The sequence below is a fragment of the Brassica napus genome, chromosome C6 (genome assembly GCF_020379485.1).
Source record: "Brassica napus cultivar Da-Ae chromosome C6, Da-Ae, whole genome shotgun sequence".
Taxonomy (NCBI): Eukaryota; Viridiplantae; Streptophyta; class Magnoliopsida; order Brassicales; family Brassicaceae; genus Brassica; species Brassica napus.
In genome coordinates this window covers 12,366,454-12,389,782 of record NC_063449.1, presented here as the reverse complement: position 1 = coordinate 12,389,782, position 23,329 = coordinate 12,366,454, and the positions used below count along the sequence as shown (strand labels likewise).

The following is a 23,329-nucleotide window of genomic DNA, read 5'->3' as shown; positions in this document are numbered from 1 at the left end:
GAAGAGGATGAATGGGAAGAAGAGAAAAAGGACTAAAGGCAGTCCTCAGTTATCATTTATTTCTCACTTTTCAGATGGTGCCAGAAAATCTAGAGTGCACAGCAGATGCTTTTCACAGCCATTTGCAAAACTTCGAACACTCCTTATTGCTGAGATGATAGACAAAGGAGACGAGTTGGTAGAGGCTTTCACGAAAAAAGAGTGATGAAGCTTCAAAGAGTAGACATTGCGACTTGGTTTGGAGGAAGTTCTCATTCACATCCGGACCGAATCAGATCTTCAGAAATCATGCTAATGACTTAAAATAAGCGTTGAGTGGGAGGCAACCCACTGTTAGGTAAAAAAAAAGATCCAAGGAAGAAGAGTTGATATACCAGCAACGATCGACGACAACATACCATTGTCGGTCGACAGAGCTTCAAGAGTCTCGATCAATTGCCACTTAACTGTGTTGATCGACGCTCAACATCAGCGAACAGTGATAGACCATGGATTTGACCCACTTTCACTCATGGTTTATAGGTGTTTTTACTACTAATTATTATATTATAGAGTCTATTTACTATATTTATAAGATCATGAGTGATTTGGAGATAAATGATGATTTTGGAGTATTTTGGAGATATTTAGAGCAAGCACCCGATATGACCTTCGAACTCGACCATCGGTCGATATTGAGGAACAAATATCGATCGATGTTCACATCAGAACATCGATCGACAGCGAAGCGCGCAGAAGGCCCGTTTGGTCACAGCCGACTTGAAGCCCAAGTCTTCACTAATTTACAAGATTACCCCTGACGAGTTTTAACATAATTATATAAGTTTTGCCACCATGTTAGAGGCAAGGGGTGCTTTCTTGTGTTTCTAGTTTTATTATTATCACCAAAGGTTTTTAGGATTTTGATAGATTGGAGAAAAGATCCAAAGTTATAATTTGTGATTGAAACTCCATTACACTACAGGAAATGTGGTTAGTAATAGCGGACGAAAAGCGCCATCATTTTAGTTTAATAGCGTTTCCTTGGACGCTCTGACATCACCCGTTATAAAAAGTCCAACCCTTTTAATAGCGATTTTCCTCTGTGCTATTACTAAGTGTATAACAATAGCGCTTTTGTGTTCGCAATTGTTAGTATTTATAATAACGTTTAATAAATGTTATTAGAACCAAATAATTTGATTTTTCCTAGTAGCAAAGATAGCAAATGTTTCGTGTTATTAATTAGTTTTATAATTATCCAAAAATTAATTAATAATAATTATTGAATTGATTTTTAAATAATTAATTCGAAAATATGAAATAAAAACAATATAAATTATTAAAATTCCAAAAATCAATATAATTTTTCAAATCCCATAACACAACATTATCACATTCATACAAACCATCACACAAGCATACAACATATCATCAATCTACCACAAATAAACCTTCACAATCATCCCTAACATATACACTATCATCATCCATATCATCACCCATATCATCAACTTCTTGGACAGGTAAAGGAGCACCACCTAAATCCTCTTCTGTTTCCAACTCATGATAACCTTTAGGTGGTGCTCTCATAACAACATACCAATTTGAAGCATCATCCTCTCTAGAGTAGAAAACCTGTTTCGCTTGAGAAGGTAGAATGAATGGATCTTTCAAATAGGCTGCTTGGTTCATATGAAGGTTAACAAGAGTGAAGCCATCTTCTTCCTTCACACCATTCGCTGTGTTTGCCCAGTTGCATCTAAAGAGTGGCACTTTGAACATGTGATAGTCGATGACCAAAATCTCCTTTATCACTCCATAGTATGTAATCATATCCGCGACCTGTCTCATATCTCTTGCACTTGATCTACACATGCTAAAGGCTTCATAAGTTACTCCACTGTTTTGTGTCTTCAGCTTGACCGCATCAGTATGAAACCGTTGGCCATTGATGATGAATCCTTTATGTGCTAAAGCAACATTTCTTGGTCCAAATGCCAACCACCTTATCTCCTTAGAATGACTATCTTTTGAGTCTAAATGAATCTGCCGCAGGAAATCAGAGGATTATCATCAAGCCGAGGTACTTAAATTATAATCAAAACATGATAATATGTACCACGAAACCAATCATCAATCTACAAGCTAACCAGTCATAAAAATACTAAAAATCCAGACAGTTTCATCAAGCTATAAGCTACTCAGACATCAATTCGCTAAAATATGGACATGTTCTTCAAGATACAAACCAGGCATCATGATACAAGCTAACTAGTCATCACCAAACAAGCTAACCAGTCATCACCAAACAAGCTAACCAGTATTTACAATAATAATCAAGAAAAGAATTTGGAGTTTGTAACCTTATTTTTAAGCCATTCTGTAAAGTGTTCAGTATGGTTTTTCCATAACAAAGTTTCATTTTTAGCCAATCGAGCATCCTTAGCTTGCAACTCTTCCAAATGCATCCTGATTTTAAATTAAACAACAGTATATGAAAATGAAATTATGAGTAAAACAAGTAGAAGAAACATAGAGAATTACTTACTCAAGAAAGGGATCCAAAGATGCCATGTTCATTAGCACATATCGATGTGCAATGTCTCTATCTTTATCTGACAGGGTAACCTCTATACCCTTCTGCAGAGGTCGGCCTTCAACCACCATTCTATCAGCCTCAACATCTTCATTACGATTAACTGCTTCTTGAACTGGTACTGATTCTTTAAGGAACTCTAAACAAAATGCAACACATTCTCCAGCTAAATACGCCTCAGCCATACATGCTTCTGGCCTTGCATAATTCTTAACAAAAGCCTTTAGTGTTTTCATGTACCTATAACTCAGGAAATATGAATATTAGTCAAACATCATTGTGGGAAGTGGATATATTGAAGAGAGATGTTGATCAAACCTTTCGAAGGGATACATCCATCGGAAGTGAACTGGTCCTCCCAACCGTGCCTCTCTTGATAAATGTAGTGGAAGGTGAAACATGATATCAAAAAGGGCTGGAGGGAAGAAGCGCTCCAGCTGACACATTGTCTCCACAAACTCTGTCTCCATGGATATAAGTTTCTCTGGGTCAATGATGCGCTGACACAACCTGTTGAAGTAACTGCATAATCTATTTATGGCTATCCTAGGACCCCTATGTAACAACCCTCTTAATGCAGCTGGTAACAAGTTCTGTACTAAGACATGATGATCATGCGACTTTAAACTACCAATATTTGGAGGGTTAACTGAAACACTATTCGCAATATTACCACAATAACCATCAGGGCCTCTAAACTTAGCTAACCTTTGGCAGAAAATGGTCTTCTCTCTCTTCGATAACCAGTAGGCAGCAGGAGGTAAGTATGTTTTCTTTCCCCTCACCTCTGTGTGCAAGTGCTTTCTGATTCCAATATCTTCTAAGTCTTTTCTTGCTTTCAACCCATCTTTTGACTTCGCACTTTGCATCAACAGAGACAATATAGCATCGGACACATTCTTTTCTACGTGCATAACATCAATATTGTGACGAACAGGCAACTCCTAACACATTAAACAAGAAACTGTTAGACATATTGATCTCTTCTTCCAGTAATCAGATAATATAGGTCAGTTACTATAGTTTACCTTCCAGTAAGGTAGATCAAAGAATATTGATCTCTTCTTCCACCGCCATAGTTCATTTGATTCTTCACACTCTTCTTCTTGTAACCTCTCATCATCTTCCAACTCTAGTCTTTTCCTTTTTTTTTCCTTCTCTAGAGGTCTACCAAAATCATTCGTAAAAGCTTGTAGTGTCTCATATATCTCAGCGCCTGTTTGTATCCTATTAGCATTCCCTTCCTCCACAGTGTTGTCAAACCAAGCTTTTTTATATCTGTAACGATGGCCAGGCGGTAGTCTCCTTCTGTTACTCATGTAGACAAACTTGCGGCTAAACTTAAGCCACCTTGCAGGTGTATCCTTTCCACATACATTGCAGGCTTGTTTCCCCTTTACTTTACATCCAGACAGTGTTCCTAAGGCTGGATAGTCACTGATACTCCAAAGCAGCAAGGCTCTGAGATTAAAGTTCTCCTTCGCAAATGAGTCATACACTTCAATACCCTCAGCCCACAAATCCTTTAGATCGTCTATCAGTGGTGCTAGGTAAACATCAATGTTGTTACCAGGAGCAGTAGGACCAGGGATCAACAAAGTCAGCATTATATTCTCAGCCTTCATACACATGGTTGGAGGCGTGTTATAGTTCACTAACAACACTGGCCATGTGCTGTGATTGGTGCTTTGCATGGAGAAAGGGTTCATCCCATCTGTAGAAATCCCAAGTCGAAGATTCCGTGGATCAGCAGCAAAGTCTGGCCATTTAGCATTCACTTGTGCCCAAGAGATAGAATCAACAGGGTGCCGCATTGTACCATCTTCAGTGGCATTGGTATAGTGCCAACGCAGATCTTCAGCCATCCTTTGTGATCTAAACATCCTCCTAAACCTGTCCTTGATTGGAAAATATCTAAGGACCTTTGCCGGAATCCCCACCTTTAACTCATTACTGTGCTTATCCATTTCCCATCTTGAAACTTTGCATCTTGGACAGCTTTCTAGGTTCTCATACTCCTTCCTATACAATATGCAATCATTCTTGCAAGCATGAATACTGTCGTAGCCGAACCCAAAGATCTTCAGAAATTTTTTGATTGCAGCTAAACTCTTGGGAAGAACATTGTCTTCAGGTAGCAAATCCTCAAGTAAAACCAACAGCTGATCAAAGTAGTTCTCCGACACACCACTTTTAACCTTGAATCTGTAAAGTCCCATGATAGCTGAAACCTTTGTGTGCTTGAGACAATCCGAGTATAATGGCGTTTGAGCGTCTCTGAGCTTTTTCTTAAACTCAATTTCCTCTGGTGCTTCATCGTCTTCGTTGTCAGTTGTCGGGTTTGGACCACCTTCGTCCATGGAGAATATTGTCTTAAACAAATCAAACGCCTCTGTTTCATATTGAAGAACACTGTCTTCTGCAGAATCTCTTTTTTCTCCATGAATACTCCAACGAGAACTCTTATACTTCTTATCCATACCCCTAATCACCAAATGCTCCACAATTTTATCCAGTGACTGATGGCTCAGATTGCGGCAGTCTCTACAAGGGCATAGCATTTCAGACAGACTTCCCAATCTTTTTGCGGACGAATTCACAAAATTAGTTGCTCCTTCTGAATACTCGTGGCTATTCCTACAAGAATCAGACAAAAGAAGTTAGCTTTATTTCAATCGGCGAGTAGAAATGAGATCGAGGGATTTTAGGTTATACCTTGGAAGCCAAATCCACGACTTATCCATTTGCTTACTTTGAATCGGCGAATACAGGAACAGCTGGTTTGATTTTAGCTCGAGAGATACATGTGCTTTCTTTAGGGTTTTTTCGATTTTAGATCGCGAGACAGAAAGGAGTTTCGACAGAAAGAGAGATGTTGTGTTCTGAAATTTTCCGAGTGCAAACAGAGACAGAAAAAATGAACGGTTGTGATCAAAGATTTGGAGAGAAATCGGACGGTCTATGATTAATCCGAGTGCAATCTTAGTAGTTGCTCCTCATTGGCTCAAAAAATAAAAAGAATGGCTAAGATTGAAGTTGGGAAGACACATCCATCGGCATATGGTTTGCCACGTCTGCAATCTTAGAGGTTACTCCTTATTGGTTCAAGGTATTAATTTCGTTTGAAATCTGGAAATTAATATATAAATATGATTTTGAAGCAAAAAAAATTAAATTAAATCTTAAAAATCAAATATTCAGTTTTCCAATTTTACAAAAAAAAAAAGTGTATGAATATAAATTTTTTATGTGAGCTTTTATAAGATTGATCAATCTAGCTCATATGTTCATAAACACTACTACTTATTTGTATGTACAAAGGCTTTAGGGTATAGGGTTTGAACAAATGAGTGTTTATAAAATTTATAACTAATCAGTTTTGTGAAATTAAGATTACAATATCCTTTTAAGAATGAACAAAATTGTGAAATCAAGTACAATTAGGGTATAGGGTATAGGTTTGTACTTTAGGGTTTAGGGATTTCACTTTAGGGTATAGGATTTTAATTTTTGGTCTTCCCGTCTGTGGATTTAATTTTTAAAGCTTATGGTTTAATGTAAAATTATGCACTTAAGGGTATAGGGGTTAACAAGCTAAACATTTTCACACATAACCTTATATCATAATATAACACATAATTTTTGTTTTTTTGTCTGCTAACTGTTACATAATATCATACATGATTTCAACCGAGTAAAAAAGTACCTAAACATTCGATCACACACTAGAAATACATAGCCGATGAGAACCAACTTGAAAAATGTTTCAGACGACAATTTTAGACAAACTTGATTTTGTCATTTGGCCATGCCACAACCGAACCCATTGCATCAGATATGTATTCAATCTCTGAATTTGGCCTCCAGACTTTTGCATCACCGATCTTAGCCACATCAATCCACACCTTGCTTGCATTTGGACCTAGGGGTACAAAGTGGCACAACTCATTCGGATCCGTTGAAGCTACCCTTCCTTCAGCTACCTTACGTCCAGAGTTGTTGCAATCCAAGAGAGTGCACTTCTGCTTCGGACTTCTGGTCGAACTAGTGCTGCCTGGACTCTACAACTCAAACAAGATGACAGAAGCAAGTTCCAACATCAATCAAGGACGCAACATCAATCATCAGGCAAATAAAAAAATTTAACTTCATGTCAATTACATACCACTGCTTTTTTCTTGGCTGGCTTCGAAGGTGATGCTATTTTCTTCCCTGCACATTTAGTTGGTGTTACTTCTGTAGCAGGTGTAGGCATGACTTCAACCTTTAGGACTGGCCATGCTATTTTCTCGCTAAGTGCATCACCAATCAAGAACATATCAGCGGTTGGCCTCCACAAATATGCTTGATCATTGAACACCTTCACTACTTCGACACTAACAGCATTGGGACCCAGAGGTATGTTGTTAACCATGTCTTTGGATTTTGAAGAGCACACGAGACCTTCAGCAATGACCTCGTCCCATCATTGGTCCAATCATATATCTTGCATCTTCGATATTCACCTTCCTTGCTTTGCTAAAACAAGATTTGAAATTAGAAATTTTAGTAATGATTAGAGATGACTCAATTGTTGTAAGAAGAAAACAAGATTTGAAAATTTACCATAGATAAATCTTCAGAACAGTTTGGATCCTTATCCAAAATCACTTTATCCATTGGCCAAGATATCTTGTATCCCACAGCTTCATCAAGAGTTAACACATCCGTAGTAGGCCTCCAGAGTGAAGCTGATGCGCTTAGTGCATACTTAACTACGATAGCCACTGCATTAGGACCAATTGGTATACGACCAATTTTGTACTTCGGTTCAGCAGAGCAGAATTCTCCTTCACCAACAACAACATCCTCTGATTCAATCCAATCCAGTATTTGTACTCTGACTCCTTCTTTGAATCCACCACTACTCTCAGATGTTTCAGCATCAACATTACTTTTCTGAGAAAAGGCAACGGAAATCGTAAATGTCTTAAAACTAATTGACCAAAGGTAATGAAAAGGATTACCTTCTTCTCAGCTAATTCTCGCACCATCCCCTTTAACTCTTCAATCTCACTTTTCATTTCTGCAATCTTAGCGTCTCTAAATTGCAGATATGCTAGCTTATTAGCTGTAATCCCTCTACCAAAGCCCCTTACTCGTCCAGGTTTGTCTTTTCCCAAAACCTTGCTCACAGCATCTTCCCTTATGTTATCAGCAGCTGATGTGGAGTCCATCCGACTGTCAAGTGACTGTATTTGTTCCTGATACAATCATTTAAACACAAAATCATTCATTGCCATAGTCTATTAACTATACACAATATACAACTTCCATAATGCTTACAATAGTCTCAGCAAACTGGGGCTTCACAGGTCTGCCATCAGCATGAGTGTGTCCCGCAATCCAAACCTTGGATCTACTCACCTTACTTGGGTCTTTACTCTTTTTTTTCTATATGAAAACAAACATATCTCACTACCATTTTAATCTAACAAGCTGATCTACAATATGTAGATGTTTGACTACTCTTTTACCATATCATCAGCTAAACGAAGCATTCCTTTGCGGCTGGTGGTGTGAGGAATCTGATTTCTTCTCATCGCTCTGTACTTGTTACTCGTTTCCTACAATATAAATATGACATTGATTATATCCATCAGACATGACCTTTAAGGATGAAACTTACTTAGTTGTAGATAACTCACTGTGAAAGATTTGGTAGTCTTACTCTTAACCCAAGTGTTCCACAGTTGAAGGGATGGGATGTTGCTCGGTTTTAAAGCTATTCTCTCAGCTGCAGTCTTCGCCACACGTACTTGTGACACCAGCCTTGACTTCCCAGCCCTCCACACATTTCCCAGCTGCTTGAAAATAACAGCTTTCTGCCACTCTTCTTGCAAGTTAAACCTCCCCTGCATCACAATAATCAAGTTAAACATGTTTATAATTTCATCTTGCGGTTAAACAAAACATACTAATATATATACAAACCTGAATTTCTTCCCACATTGTTGCTTTAGTCGCTGCATCAAGTTTTCTCCAATCGGCAAGTGTAACCGGAACATGTTCCCTCACAAGAGGACCAAGAAACGACGATAGGGTTACTGAACCAGGTCCAACATGCTCACCAATGTCATTGAATGTGACCATAATCTTATCATTGGGATTTTCAGCCACTCTACGCAACTTTGTAGGTCCTCTTTTATTTTTTTTTTAAACTTCCTCCCCTGCTAGCTCAACTCCTTCAGTACTAGGAATCTCATCATCTTGCGCAGTGCCATCTTCTTCCATATCGCGAGCTTCTTCTTCGCAAGCTTCCTCTTCGTTCCCTTTCTCATTAAGAACTCCATCATCTTCCATATTGGCCGGTTCTTCTTCATTCTCTTTCCCATTGAGATCTCCATCTTCTTCATTCTCTTTCCCATTGACATCGCCATCTTCTTCATCCTCTTTCCCATTGACATCCTCTTCATCGTCTTTATCTTCTTCAGACATTGACTTCTCAGCCTGATCATCTTCTACTTCATCATCCTGAGCAGGTGTTACATCTTGTACTTCATCATCCTTAGGAGGTGTAACATCTTCTACCTCATCATCCTTAGAGGTGTTACATCTTCTATGTAATCATCTTCAGCAGCCACTTTCTTGATTCTACTACTTCTTCTCGTTGGCGTTAAAACTAAATTCTTTTTAGGGGAAGCCGTTTTCTTTGCTGTTCTTTTCTTCACTTTTAGTTGCGGTGCCTTGTCCTCTTGATCTACTACCTCCAAGCCTTGATTACGTTTACTCCGACGAGAACCAACTTGTCCTCTTGTCTTTGCCATTTCTGAAACTGATAAACAAATCCAAAATCAAATCAAGCCATTCGATCAAAAAATCTAAACCCAAAATCAAATCGAAACCTTCAATCATATTCAAAATCAAACTGAAACCCACAATCATATTCAAAACCTAATCGAAACCCACAATCATATTCAAAACCTAATCGAAACCTAATCGAAACCCACAATCAAAATCGAATCATGTGTTAACGCGGACATGCATGTGAAAAGAGATTTGAATCAAAGAGAAACCCAAAATCAAAGAGATTCGACTCGAGAGAACCAGTCTCTATTCTAAACTCAGAATCAAATCGAAACTCATACCAATTGAAGCTTCGACTCGAGAGAACTCTGAAGAACTTCGATGAGTCGGTTTTTATTTTGAGGAATGTGAAGAGAGTGAAGTGAAGAGAATGAAGTCTCGGTTTCGATTAATACTTAAGTTATTTTTAATATATTTTTTCATATACGATAGCATTTAGTTTTTGATTTGCAATGGTAAGGCGCCTCCACTTACCAAATTAACGCGGCTGAATTATTTTATTTTCCCGCGACTACAAAGATAGCTTATACATTTCAAAAACGCTATTATAAAGGCCCGTGTTTATATACAATAGCAGAGAAGCAAAAAACGCTATGCTACGACGCTATTAATACCCACATTTCCTATAGTGTTAATATCTATTTAATATTCTAATGAAGTTTCCTTACCTAATTGCTTTCATGAATTGTTTGGCCATGTCTGAGTAGTTCCATTGTTAGATTTTAGGGTTTAAATAGATTATGCGGGATTAGCCCCAACTATAGATTGCTGAGTTGTGATAATTATCATTAGGATTGTCATTAATGCCTGATTCTCGATTCGCTACCTAGAACTTGCCCTAGGATTGTTAGATAAAAGCGATAGCTTCATTCTCATCCTGAAACCATTCTAACTGAGTTAAGTTTCTTGCTAAGAGTAAGGCGAGAGCTGATCTAGTGAGCTTAGTAACCATCATTCAACCCGCGCATAAAGCTTAACTAGAAGCGCGTCGATCGATATCAATACTGAATAATCGATACAGAGTGAAAGATCGATATCCGTATAGGATCATCGATCGACACTGCTATTGATCGAACACATTTGTTTGGGTCATTAGATCTAGTTAATAGACGAGTCCAGACATGCGAGAGCTGATTGACTTGTTGATTTAGTAGTTGAGCTTTACATTATCATGCATGCAACTCATTAGGCATATGTAGGATTATAATCCCAAGTTTCCTGAATAAAAACCCTAAGTCTAGCTATTACCTTTTAAGGACCAAAACCTCGACCAATCAATCGAGCAATTACTTGCTCAACAAAACTGAAACTTTACATTTAAATCATTAAACCACCTTACTTAACAAATCATATTAGATTCATTAGGTTCTCTAGCTCCTTGTGGATTCTATCCCTAAGTACTGCAATTGAACCTCTTATTTGAGAGAGTAAATTCACTCTTTAGGGTAATTTGAGTGAGATCAAGCATGTATACCGTTTCTCCTTGTTAAATTTTGTACCAATGAATTATTTTCCCACCAATCTTAGATTGTATAACACCGGGGACAATGTTGTTTAAGTCCGGGGGAGGTTCTACTAATATTATGTTTTACTTTGAGTTAAAGAAAAAAAATAGATCCGAGTGTTAGGGGATTTTTTGTGTATGATCTTTGTGAGTACCACAGAACAATGGATAAGGCTTTGATTTTGTATGAGTTTGAGAAAAATAGACTTGAAGAGACGTTTTATTAGATTAACAAGCCGGATCTACAATAGATTGGTGTCTAAACCCTAGTTCTAGCCGCCTATCTCTAGTCTCTAAGTCTTGAAGTGTCGATCCCTTGCTCTAGGGTTTAGGCTCCCCTTATATAGTTGTTTTAGGTCGGCCTTATTCGGTTGGAGTAGGTTAAACTCTTCCATATTCGGAAATATGGAAGGTTCTCCTTATCGGAAGTTTTCCTTTTTCCCGGAGGAAGGGGGTGGTCCCTGGGACCGGACCCGGAGTACTTCCTAGCAGGGACCCAGAGGCCGGTGTCCTGCCTGGGGTCCGGAGGAATTCGATACCTGAGTATTTTTCCCCAACAGTTTGCCCCATATTGCTCGATTTCCTCATCGAACTCGGGGAATAACATGTGCACTCAAGTCAACCGGAGTTGCTCATCCTCAGCAGGCTTCCCTTAGGCAGTACATCACTCCAGTAATCCTGCTATCCCATGTTCCTCTCAGGCCGGAGCCACACTCTGAACCCGGGGGAGGACCGGTTCCCTGATAACCGACCGGAGTCTGGCGCTATCTTTCTTGAACCGCTGATGTCTTGTCGAAGATGCAGCGTGGCTTATACCGCTGATTTCCGAACCGCTCGATATAACATGGATCACTCGGTCCTGTAGAGGTGGCGAGACAGGAGCAGCTTCAGTGGGCTTTCCTGTTGACTCCTTGCTTAGATGGCTCTTGGCCTTCTCGGAAAGGAACTCCCTGAGGTGTCCTTTCTTAAGCAATTCGTTGACCTCGATCTTTAGTGCGACGCAGTCCTCCGTTTTGTTACCGTGGTCTCTATGGAAGTCGCACCAGAGACCAGGGTTCCTGAAAGAATCGGGCGCTTTCATCTTTTGAGGCCACTTGACCTGTTGGCTCATCTGCCTCAGAACGTTGATCAGCTCCGACCTTGAGGCGGAGATGTGAGAGATGTCTGGCCACGTGAACACTGCCATCCCTTCTGCCTTCTCGATCGGCCGGTTCTGGTATCTGCCCCGGTTTCTGTTCCCGGAATCCCTGGCTGGTCTTGGAGAGGGTTTCTCGTCTCGCTCAGTTCGGTCCGGTCTGACCGCCTTGGGGTCTTGCTTTAGCTGCGCCTTAGCGCGACTGGCGACATCTTCCTCCCATTTTACCTGTGCCCAGGCTCGGGACATGACGTCTTCCATGGTCTTGCACTGATATTTGGTCAGCTCCTTATAGAGGTCCCCGTCGGGGAGCAGACCTCTCTTGAAGGCATAGATGGCAGTGGGGATACTGCATTCGGGAATGGCCACCTTCTCTTGATTAAAGCGGGCTATGTAGCCTTGCAGGGGTTCTACGCGATGCTGGAGGATTTCGTAGAGGCCATCATAGGTTTTCTCCAGATCCTTACTGCTCGCGAATTGTTCTTAGAACATGTCGCTGAGAATAACGAAGGAGGCTATCGACCTAGAGGGTAGGTTGATGTACCATTGCAGAGCCGGTCCAGTCAGGGTTGAGCCAAACCCTTTGCACATGGTAGCTTCACGTGACTCCTTTGGGAGTGCTACAGCGAGCATTCTTTGTCTGTATCGAGCGACATGATCGTCTGGATCGTTGGTGCCGTCATACACCTTTATGATGGGGAAGGGGAACTTCCTGGGCATCTCGATTAAGGTGATCTCATCCGTGAAAGGAGTGTCGGCATAAAAGTCGGAGTTGCTCTTCCGGATGGGGAGAGCTACTCCTGGGAGCCTATCTACCATGGACTGCATGGCGTCGAGCCTCTTGGAGAACATCTGCTCCAGGTAAGCAACCAGGGGAGACTCCATTTTTGCTGCTCCCTCGGGTTCTTCCTTATCGGGTTCCGGCTCAGATTCGCTGTCTTCTACATCGTAGGTCTGAGCACCCTTAGCCTTTTCGCGCGTCGCTGCGTTTTCTTTTGACGTTGTAGGCGGGAGATTCACACCCGTTCCAGAGTTGGGTGTCTCCAGAGTCGGCATGGGCCGAATCTGAGCCTGGAATCGATGCTTCTTGTTACTTGTCGTGTTGAGGGCCTGGTTCTCGTCTCGGAGGTTTAGATTCTCCGATTCGCGCTGGCTGAGCTTTTTGGCGCTTTGTTCCAGTTGCTTGGAGTGTTCGTTGAGCTTCTCCTTCAAGCTCTGGACTTCTGAGGAGAGCTCAGGATTCTCTGTAACTTCTACTCGAGCTCTGTTTAGCTCGGTTACTTGGCTTTGTATACCGTCGAGTTTCCTTTGGAGCTCTGCTTCTCTTGGAGTAGCTCCGGGTAGCTCGTCCTGCTCATCCACCGCCATTATCACGTAGTTTAGATTACCCCTCCCCTCCTTCTAGCGCCAAACAGTTAGGGAATTTTTGTGTAGGATCTTTGTGAGTACCACAGAACGATGGATAAGGCTTTAATTTCGTATGAGTTTGAGAGAAATAGACTTAAAGGGACGTTTTATTAGATTAACAAGCCGGAACTACAACAGATTGGTGTCTAAACCCTAGTTCTAGCCGCATATCTCTAGTCTCTAAGTCTTAAAGTGTCGATCCCTTGCTCTAGGGTTTAGGCTCCCCTTATATAGTTGTTTTAGGTCGGCCTTAGTCAGTTGGAGTAGGTTAAACTCTTCCATATTCGGAAAGGTTCTCCTTATCTGAAGTTGTCCTTTTTCCCGGAGGAAGGGGGTGGTCCATGGGACCGTACCCGGAGTACTTCCTAGCGAGACCTGGGGTCTCTCCTAGCGGGGACCCAAAGGCCGGTGTCCTGCCTGGGGTCTGGAGGAATTCGATACCTGAGTATTTTTCCCCAACACCGAGGAGACCATTGCTCTAAGAATCGACCGATGAGACCTGGTCGATATTGATCGACAGTACGACACTAGAAACGATCGATTGCCACTTTATTGTGTTGATCGATACTGACATCAACGAGCAGGTATATTGTTTTCCTTGTTACATTATGTACTTATGATTTATGTTCTCACCAAACTTTGAGTAGATATACATTGGGGACAGTGTGGTTTAAGTCTACGGGGAGGTTTATTGATATTTAGTTTATCTATGAGTTTTATAAAATGTTTTCAAATTTTTTTTATTGAGTCAAGAAGGGGATAATGAACTTTTACAATTTCACTTATTATCTAACCACTCTCTAGCACCACTCTTAGACTTATTGACTGCAAAGTGTATTAGAGATACTAAAGTGGATCACCTGCCAATTATCCACACTTGCTGAGAATGCTTGAAGGAACCAAAGTTGATCTCAAACCTAAATGAGCTTAATCTGGTTGTCTTAGGGCTTGGTATACATTAGATCAGATTCCTCTTGCATGTCTGGAAGGTAAAAGTCTGTGTGTTTCTGATTCTCTTCTCTCTCTCTTCGGCATCTATATGAATAAAAGATTGAAATGATTTTATGCGGTTTAGAGGGGTAGGAGAGTCTCCTGCGACCCCATTATTCTACTCTAATGGAATGATCACACATCGTTGGAAGCGAGGGGTATGAGTGTCTCCTGTGACCCTATTATTCGCCTACACTTTAAAAAAAAAAGATAAAAAAAAAATCAAAAGAAGATGAATAAAGATGAACTGTATCAGCATCATTGTTCATTGGAATTGAGATTTAGAGAAGAGAGAAAGAGGGAAGAAAGGGATCAGATAAGACTACCTGTGTGTTTTGAAATTTGCTTGAGTAGGAGTCCATGTGTCTTTTGATCGATACTCCCAAGGTAAAGTCTACACCTTTTATATATGTATTAAATGAGATTAATAGAGGGGCGAGTTAGACACTATTAGCTAAGTTGCTAGTTAGATGGATTTGGTTGCTAAGCTAGGATATAGTATATATGATACCTCTGAATTTAGAATTGATTTGATGTCGCTTGCAACATTGTCGAGGTGATGATAGCGAGTTCTTAAATTGTGTGAGTCCCTGCTGTTTTAAAATCTCTTTCCATGATTTATTCTTGTTTTGCTTGAGGACAAACAAAACGGTAAGTCTGGGGGTGTGATATACCATGCACTTTATCCACTTTTATCCATGGTATATGAGTGTTTTAGAGTATATTATATGGGTTTGGAGTATGTTTTAGAGTGTTTTCAGGTTCATGTACGTTTTGGAGAACTTTAGTGATTTTGGGGCTTTTTGGAGCTTTTGAGTGCAGAACTGCACAGATGTATCAGATGTTTAGATATGGATGCAGACATTTTCACGGTGCAATTGAGCTGATATTTTGACACAAGATAGAGCTTTGAGTTAGTTTTTCGATGCCACCGGTTTGAGGTCAATCCAACGGTTATATCAGAAGTTATGCATGTTTTACTGAAGAGTGGCCAGTCTGTTTCGCGAGAGAAATCTGTCGAGGAGATGAAGAAACTTCGATCGATGACACAGCCTTGCTGTCGATCAACGGTGATTCCAGAATGCGGGCCGAGTATATTTCAAGACCGACTTAAGCCTAGAAGAAAGCACAAATTACCAGAATACCCATGGATGACCTAAAACCCTAATTATGTATTTTCTAAGCCATTGTTGACGACTAAGCTTTATTCTATTGTTTCTCTTAGGCTATGAGAAAAGGGAGGAACTCCTTCAGAGTCCTCCTGGAACTCCTTTTGTTTGTATATTTTTTCTATTGCAATTTCATTTATTCATCTATTGTTTTTTGTGACAACTATCATGTTTGAATAGATTCACCTTGTTTGGTTTAGGGTTATGATAGTCATGAGGGATTAGCCCAAAATATAGAACTGCTAAGTTGTATGAATATTCATCAATTGAATTGTATTTAATTCCTGTGTTCTAGAGTAGCTAATTACGACGATGTTCTTAGATAATTGTGCGCAAGCGGTAGCATGGTCCTTTGTCTGATATAATTCATATTGTTGTAGGATTGTTAGAAACAAGCGACAACTGATTTAGTTAACCTAGTGAACATGTTCAAACCCGCTCGCTAAAGCTTGCTAGAAGGGACGACAACTCCATAGTTGCATCGATCAACGAACTGAAAGGTGTATCGATCGACTATCTATTGATAGCATCGATCGATACTTTCTCAAGACCAACAAGCGACAACTTAGGTCTTAGATCTAGACAATAGATAATCTAAAAAAACGAAAGTTTATAGATTATTACTTACTTTGAGTTCTAGAATATCCAACCTTAGCATATATACCATTATAATTTTGATTGCCTGAATATAAGTTTTAAGTCTAGCAAATCATCCTTCCATCAAACAACGCATGAATTTTTACTGAACAACTACCTTGTTCACTATGTTCTGCTATTTACTGCTTTATAATCTATTAGTCTAGCTTAATCAATAATTATTTAGATCTAGTGTGTGCCTTAGCTCTCTCTGAATTTGATCTCTAAGTACTAAAACTCGATCTCTTATTTGAGAGAGTAAATCATTCTTCAGGATAATTTGAATTATATCATAAGGCTAAAAGGTTGTGGAGTATAAAGTTGGTTTTCTTTATATACAATATTTTTGAGTTTCAGGATCATTTATTTTATCTATTATATCTAGGAAAATTTGGTGAGATAACTATAAAAAAAAAAAAACCATAATTCACTATCTAACTAAAATTACACATTCTTTCCTCTTTTCTGCTCCTATCTCTCTGTACTCTCGGTCTACAAAACTAAATTCTCTTCTTCTTATTTTAAGCTATTTCACAAATAAGTCCTATCTAGGAAAATTGTTTATCTATATCCTTAGTAATTACGTTTATTGTTTTACAATTGGAAATATCATCATAACAATTCGGAGAATCTTCGGATGATGATTCACTCTGGTCTTCTATAATATCTAGGGAATGTTCATTTTTAGATTCTTCTGAATTTTCTGATTCTGAAAGGAGTAATTTTCTAGTTTTTCCCTAATATCCTGTTGATCATGAAAAATTTCATTAATCTTTCCAGCAAACGATTTTTTGCAGGTCGTTTACTATTCCAGCAAACGAGGTTTTTTCTTTTTAATTAGGTTTTTTGGGGGTTTGTTTTTCATATAATAAGGATTAGAGAATCTTTTTGAATATTTTTAATTCTTACTATATGGTCGTGAGGAGGTAAAACTTTATATTTTTGAGCTCTGCGTTTTTCTCTTGAGGGTGGAGTAAGACGGCGGTAACCATACTGCTCACAAAAAGAGCCCATAGTTTCACCAAATCTAAATTTACTAGTTTGTTGTTTATCTTTATGATCTTGACATTTTTGTAATCCTTTTTTCTAACAAAGGCGAACAACTGACCATATGTTATAGAATCCCATGGAATTGGTTGACCACCAGAAAAAAGCTTTTAATTTACTTATTAGTTTTTCAGCAAAAAAATGAAGGTAATCCAGATATAAACCTCCCTTTCCAATAAGGTTGATTACAATCATTTCTTTGGAATATATTAGTTATAAATATATTTTTATACCATTTAAAATCTCCTAGTGTTGAACATGTAAGATCTGTTAAGACTAATTTTTTACTAGATAGTTCTTCAGTAGGGTTTCCTAAAAAATGCATGGTCATCGTGTGTAATAATACTTCTATAGCATTTTGAATTATTTCTTCTTCATAAAGTCCATCTTCCCCTTCTACTCGTCTAGTTTCGACATGGTTTATTGTAGAGTCTTAAGATAAATTATCTAATGCGTTATCCCACCAATATTTTAAGGCTCAATTAAATCCTGAGATTAAGAGGACACATGCTTGTTTGTCCGACAAGAATTTAGCTTTATAGGCCATACCAGAAATCCCCATTTCTTGAAATAAATTCATCATCTCATATTCTGATCTACCATCTATTTTTCATTCGTATATACCTTCTCCCGTGTAAAATTTTGCGGTTGGGAATTTATGATGTTCTTCAAATAATAGGTCAGGCGGTGAGTGTCTAGGATAATATGGGTTTTTGAGGATTGATTTTTTCTCTTTATACGACCGATTTCTATTTCTTCTTCAGTTTCTATCTGACTATTTTTCATCAATATTATTTATACCTTTATTCTTATCTAATTGTTCTAGTCTACTAGAAATAGTTTTTAAATTTTCATTTTCCAGAAACTTAACTGGTTTAGTTAAAGGTATAAAAAGAGGTGTTGAAATAGAGCTAAAAGGATGTGATAGGGTTTGGCACACACTCTCCCCAAGGCCCTGCACAAAACCGATTAACTCTTGCCCCGGGATCTCCACTTGAAAGCCGACGATCAAACCTTGTACCTGCATACATAAAAGACACACACAAGTCCTTGGAAACCAACCTTGGTTATGGTCTACGACGACACCTCTAGCTAACTCCCCAAAAACGCTTAACAAACAAAACGAAAAACACTCCTAAATCTCGGTTTCTCTCTCTAACTCACCTCTCTCTCTCTAGGGTGATCACTCATGGTCTTGGTGTGGAGAAAATGAAGGGGAGGGGTCTGGTATTTATAGAAATGGAGGGGTGAGGCTGGCTGGACAAGTGGCTCATGTGCATGGAAGGAAAGGGGCATGTGTCCCACTCACCAAACTTTCATGGCAAGTTACCAATATTCTAGAATGTTCAAAGCTTGATCACCAAGTCTTCACTCCCTTGCAAGTCAAGTTTCAGCTTCTAGAGGCTCAGTAGCTTGGACGCCAAATCTCCTTCCAGCCAATGAGAGAACACCATGTGTATCGTCGCCATATCACCGTCCGCAGCCAATGGATGATCGTCATGTCATCTTCACTTCACTTCTCCGGCCAGGTCAGCAACTTTTAAAACTCATCTTCAAATGAAAACTCCCATTCCTTGATTCACTTAGAATAAGCTCTCTTTCCTTGATTCCGTTTCGTCACTCTTCGATATCCCGGTTTCTATCGATTTTTATCGATTTTTATCGACCATCGCGCAATCGCTTCCCGACCATGACCATTACTTGTCTCGTCCAACTCATGGTCAAGGTCTTGACTTTTATACTCCTGAGCAGGGTCATTACATCCTCTCCCACTCATTAGAATTCGTCCCGAATTCTATAGAGCTGCTGACGTCCCTGCTTCATCTTCAAAGAACTCTGGATAGTTCTGCCGAAACCTCTCTTCGTCTTCCCATGTTACCACCATGCGGTTTTGTCTTCCCCAAAATACTTGGATTTGAGGAATTCCCTGATTCTTCAATCTTCTCATACGTCGCTCTCCAATTCTGATCGGCCCCTCCGGGTAGGAAAGATCTTGTCTCAACTCTGCAATCCTTTCCGGTTCGATCGAATTAGGGTCATTGATATGCTTCCTCAGCATAGACACATGGAACACTGGATGTAGGTTCATGTCTTCCGGTAGTTCCAACTTGTAAGCTACTTCTCCGACTCTTCCAATGATCCGGAATGGACTAATGAAACGTACTGCTAACTTCCCGACTTTACCGAAATGATCCTTTCCTTTTTGTGCTGATACCTTGAGATACACCATATCTCCTATCTCGAACACAACTACTCTCCTTCTTTAATCGGCATACTTCATTTGTAGATCTTGTGCTTTCTTCATGTTTGCCCGGATGACTCGTAGCTTCTCCAATGTTTCCTCAATGATTCCTGGTCCAAACAATCTTCTTTCTTCAACTTCCGTCCAACACAAAGGTGTTCGACATGGTCTTCCATACAACGCCTCGTATGGTGACATAGCAATACTACCACGTACCTGCCCAGTCCAGTATGCATAGTCGTAGCATGTCTTCCAATGTTCGGATGGTTCTCTCTGTTTGCCCGTCTGTCTCCGGATGAAAGGCAATGCTAATGTGTAGCTCTGTTCCCAAGGCTCCTTGTAAGGCTTTCCAAAATGCTGCCTTGAATCTTGGGTCTCGATCAGACATAATATTGGCTGGCACTCCATGGAGTCTTACGATCTGATCGATGTAAAGCTCCGCCAATGTCTCTGTCTTATCCGTGTCTCAAATTGCTAGTAGTTGTGCTACTTTGGTTAACCTATCCACGATTACCCAAATCACATTGTTCGATCTTCCTCTCGCTACTGGTAATCCGGTAATCAGATCCATTGATATCAAATCCCACTTCCATTCTGGTACAGGTAGGCTCTGGAGTAGTCCACCCGGTACCTGATGTTCGGCCTTGATTTGTTGACATACTTGACACTGCGCCACCCACTTTGCAACCGCTTCCTTCATGCCTGGCCAATGGTAGAATCTTCTCACATTTCTGTACATCTTTGTGCTTCCGGGATGGATGCTCAAGAGAGAGAGCGTGATGCGCAGTCTTGAGAATCTCCTCCCGAAATCCTCCTTTTTTTGGTATCGTGTTCCTCCCATTAAGTAACAATGTTCCATCCTCAGCTACATTATAACCTTTTGCATTAGACCCATCTTCCTCCTTTAGCTGCTCCACGATCTTCTTCAAGTCTTCATCTTTGGTTTCTTCTTGTCGGATACGCTGCATTAGAGTGGCTTGATTTACTGCTTGCACTCCTAATGGCTCACTTGATTCTCCTTCCAATGCTGTCAAAGTTACCTTCTTGAATTCTTCGGACAAGCTTTCCAAATCTTTTTCTGAGTTAACCACTGCTCTTCGTCGACTCAACGCGTCTGCGACCACGTTGGCCTTCCCTGGATGGTACTGAATCTGAACGTCGTAGTCCGCGATAAATTCCATCCATATTATTTGTCGTAGATTGAGATCTGCTTGGGTGAACAGGTACTTAAGGCTCTTGTGGTCCGTAAATACCTGAACCTTCTCTCTGTAAAGATATGATCGCCATATCTTTAATGCAAAAACTACCGCCGCCATTTCTAAATCGTGTGTAGGGTAATTATCCTCATGCTTCTTCAATTGTCTGGAGGCATATGCAATCGCTTTGTTCTCTTGCATTAGCACACACCCCAATCCTACCCGCGACGCATCCGTATACACATTGTATGTCTTACCCGACTGTGGTAAGGTAAGAACTGGTACTGTAGTCAATGCCTCCTTGAGCTTTTTGAAAGCTTCCTCCGTGTGCTCATTCCAAAAAAAATGGAGCTTCTTTCCCCGTCAATCGTGTTAATGGCTTTGCGATCGATGAGAACGCCTTCACAAATTTTTGGTAATAGCCTGCCAATCCAAGGAAACTCATGATATTTGTCGCTGTGGTTGGACGAGGCCATTTCTGTACTACTTCAATCTTCTCTAGATCCACCGTTACTCCTTTCTCAGAAACTCTATGACCCAGAAATCCAATCTCCTGCTTCCAAAATCGACACTTGCTGAACTTGGAAAACAACTTCCGGTCCCTTAGTCTCTCGAGTACCTTCCTCAGGTGTTCCTTGTGTTCCTCCTCGCTCCGTGAATAGATCAGTATGTCGTCAATGAACACAATCACAAACTGGTCAAGATAGTCATGGAATACTTTATTCATTAGCCTCATAAACACTGCTGGCGCGTTGGGCAGCCCGAACGGCATTACAACGAACTCGAACTGGCCGTACCGAGTGTTAAATGCTGTCTTCATCACGTCGGTCTCTGCAATCGGAATTTGGTGATATCCCGAAGCCAAATCTATCTTTGAGAACCAACTAGCTCCTCTCAGTTGATCCAAAAATTCGTCGATCCTCGGTAAAGGGTACTTATCCTTGATCGTTACATTGTTGATCCCTCTGTAGTCGATACACAATCTTATGCTGCCATCCTTCTTCTTTACAAACAGAACCAGAGCTCCCCAAGGTGAAGAACTCGGTCTTATGAAGCCTTTGTCTAGTAAATCTTCTAACTTTTTTCTTGAGCTCTGCTAACTCAGCTGGCGCCATGCGGTAAGGAGCTTTGGCAATAGGTGCAGCACTTGGTTCCAAGTTGATGGCGAACGGATTGCTCCGGGGTGGTGGCAACTTCGTCAACGCCTGAAACACATCTTCGAACTCTTGGACCACCGGAATGTCTTCTATCCTCCACTCCTTTCCCGACTATTCTCCAATATACATAAGTAACACCAAGTAGACTTTACCGTCTACTAACGCTTTCTCCGCTCTCATTGCCGTTACAAACGTCGCCGAGACGCTAGGCATGATCCCATAATATGCCAATATCCCTTGTTGATCGTCTTCAAACAGAACTCTTCCTCTTGCACAGTCCAGCCATGCCCGTTGCCTTGACAGCCAATCCATTCCTAAAATAACCTCAAAACTTTCCAAGGGTATAACATCTAGGTCGGCTAAAAGGGCTTCGTGCTGTAACACAATAGGGACGCTCAACAACACCCTCTCAGCTTTCAAGGTTTGGCCTCCAGGGGTTAACACCGAGATATCAAAATCACGAGTCACAAGGGTTCCTACAAACCTAGAGGCTACAACCGGGTTTACAAAACTGTGGGTGGCTCCCGAATCAAACAAAACAACGGCAGGGGTTCCACCAACCATCAATGATCCTAAAATAAGATCAACACACTAGCATTCATCCAGAATGCTAACACCACAAACTACTAACTACTCAACAATAATTTAAACACGCAAAAGAGATAGTTAGCGCCCAAATAAACCTGTCACATGACCCCGCGACGGCTTGGAGAACTGGATGGAGTTTCCTCCATCTCCAGAGCATAAACTCTCCCTCCAGGTGCAAGACGCTTGGCTGGGTGTTCATTGGTCGGTCGGGTCGGTTGGGTACGCGCAAACGCTCTTCCTGTCCTAGACGACGAACAGTACACTCATTGGCGAAATGACCCTTCTCTCCACAGCTGTAGCATGTAACTGATGCCTTCCGATCTAACTTCTCAGTGGCTGAGTTGGTACATTCACGAGAGTAATGTCCAAATTGACCACACGTGTAGCACTTCACTTGTGCCTTCGGTGTCTTCCCATGTCGCTTGAACTGACCCTCTCTTCCCCTCCTTTGGTTGATTCGCAACTTGTCCTCTCCTGACTGACTGGTCTGCGTCTTGGGGTTCAACATAGCCATAGGTATGGTTCCACGCTCTGCTGTCACCATTTCCTCCACGTTGACTGCTTTCTCTACCAATTCGAACAAACTTTCAAAGTTGACAGCTTGTAGACGACTCCCGATTTCTGGCTTCAGACCGCGTAAGAACTTACGAACTAACAGTGCTTCATCTCCGTTCCCATAGTAGATGTATCGACTGAGCTTGAGAAATTCTGCTTCATACTCCCTTACATTCCTTCCCCCTTGCTCTAATCGAAGAAAAGCCTGCTTCATTCTATCTCTTGCTTCTGGAGGAAAGTACTTCCTCTGAAATTGAATGTATCCCAATCCATGTCTGT

The 23,329-nt window shown here is 40.6% G+C and overlaps 5 protein-coding genes across 5 annotated transcripts; all 5 read right to left on the bottom strand.

Annotated features, from left to right (window-relative positions):
• Positions 1–1,348: 1,348 nt before the first annotated feature.
• Positions 1,349–2,777, bottom strand: LOC125589230. The gene is made up of 2 exons (XM_048761736.1): positions 2,346–2,777; positions 1,349–2,028 (listed from the first exon to the last, which is right to left on the bottom strand). Exons 1-2 carry the CDS (start codon positions 2,448–2,450, stop codon positions 1,414–1,416), a joined length of 720 nt encoding a protein of 239 aa, XP_048617693.1. The 5' UTR covers positions 2,451–2,777; the 3' UTR covers positions 1,349–1,413.
• On the bottom strand, positions 2,527–5,322 carry LOC106363272. The gene is made up of 4 exons (XM_013803046.2): positions 5,294–5,322; positions 3,607–5,215; positions 2,897–3,522; positions 2,527–2,818 (listed from the first exon to the last, which is right to left on the bottom strand). Exons 1-4 carry the CDS (start codon positions 5,320–5,322, stop codon positions 2,527–2,529), a joined length of 2,556 nt encoding a protein of 851 aa, XP_013658500.2.
• Positions 5,323–6,077: 755 nt separating this feature from the next.
• On the bottom strand, positions 6,078–7,035 carry LOC106363271. Its single transcript, XM_013803045.2, has 2 exons — positions 6,744–7,035; positions 6,078–6,639 (listed from the first exon to the last, which is right to left on the bottom strand). Exons 1-2 carry the CDS (start codon positions 6,990–6,992, stop codon positions 6,358–6,360), a joined length of 531 nt encoding a protein of 176 aa, XP_013658499.2. The 5' UTR covers positions 6,993–7,035; the 3' UTR covers positions 6,078–6,357.
• Positions 7,036–8,012: 977 nt separating this feature from the next.
• LOC106363270 lies at positions 8,013–9,152 on the bottom strand. The gene is made up of 3 exons (XM_048761737.1): positions 8,552–9,152; positions 8,266–8,472; positions 8,013–8,184 (listed from the first exon to the last, which is right to left on the bottom strand). Exons 1-3 carry the CDS (start codon positions 8,708–8,710, stop codon positions 8,083–8,085), a joined length of 468 nt encoding a protein of 155 aa, XP_048617694.1. The 5' UTR covers positions 8,711–9,152; the 3' UTR covers positions 8,013–8,082.
• A 9,955-nt stretch (positions 9,153–19,107) lies between these two features.
• LOC106363268 lies at positions 19,108–19,542 on the bottom strand. The gene has a single exon (XM_013803042.1). The coding sequence runs from the start codon at positions 19,540–19,542 to the stop codon at positions 19,108–19,110; it is 435 nt and encodes a 144-aa protein (XP_013658496.1).
• Between the last annotated feature and the right edge of the window lie 3,787 nt (positions 19,543–23,329).

Bases quoted from the DNA above. Each gene is read 5' to 3' on its own strand.
- LOC106363268 (XM_013803042.1), bottom strand. From the start codon at position 19,542: ATGGTGTATCTCAAGGTATCAGCACAAAAAGGAAAGGATCATTTCGGT.
- LOC106363271 (XM_013803045.2), bottom strand. From the start codon at position 6,992: ATGGTTAACAACATACCTCTGGGTCCCAATGCTGTTAGTGTCGAAGTA. The intron at 6,640-6,743 runs GTATGTAATTGA...TTTGAGTTGTAG, and splicing joins CAGCCAAGAAAAAAGCAGTG to AGTCCAGGCAGCACTAGTTC.
- LOC106363270 (XM_048761737.1), bottom strand. From the start codon at position 8,710: ATGGTCACATTCAATGACATTGGTGAGCATGTTGGACCTGGTTCAGTA. The intron at 8,473-8,551 runs GTTTGTATATAT...ATTGTGATGCAG, and splicing joins CAATGTGGGAAGAAATTCAG to GGGAGGTTTAACTTGCAAGA. The intron at 8,185-8,265 runs GTGAGTTATCTA...TTTATATTGTAG, and splicing joins AGACTACCAAATCTTTCACA to GAAACGAGTAACAAGTACAG.
- LOC125589230 (XM_048761736.1), bottom strand. From the start codon at position 2,450: ATGCATTTGGAAGAGTTGCAAGCTAAGGATGCTCGATTGGCTAAAAAT. The intron at 2,029-2,345 runs GTTACAAACTCC...TTCCTGCGGCAG, and splicing joins CAGAATGGCTTAAAAATAAG to ATTCATTTAGACTCAAAAGA.
- LOC106363272 (XM_013803046.2), bottom strand. From the start codon at position 5,322: ATGGATAAGTCGTGGATTTGGCTTCCAAG. The intron at 5,216-5,293 runs GTATAACCTAAA...TGATTCTTGTAG, and splicing joins TCGTGGATTTGGCTTCCAAG to GAATAGCCACGAGTATTCAG. The intron at 3,523-3,606 runs GTAAACTATAGT...TTAATGTGTTAG, and splicing joins TTGATCTACCTTACTGGAAG to GAGTTGCCTGTTCGTCACAA.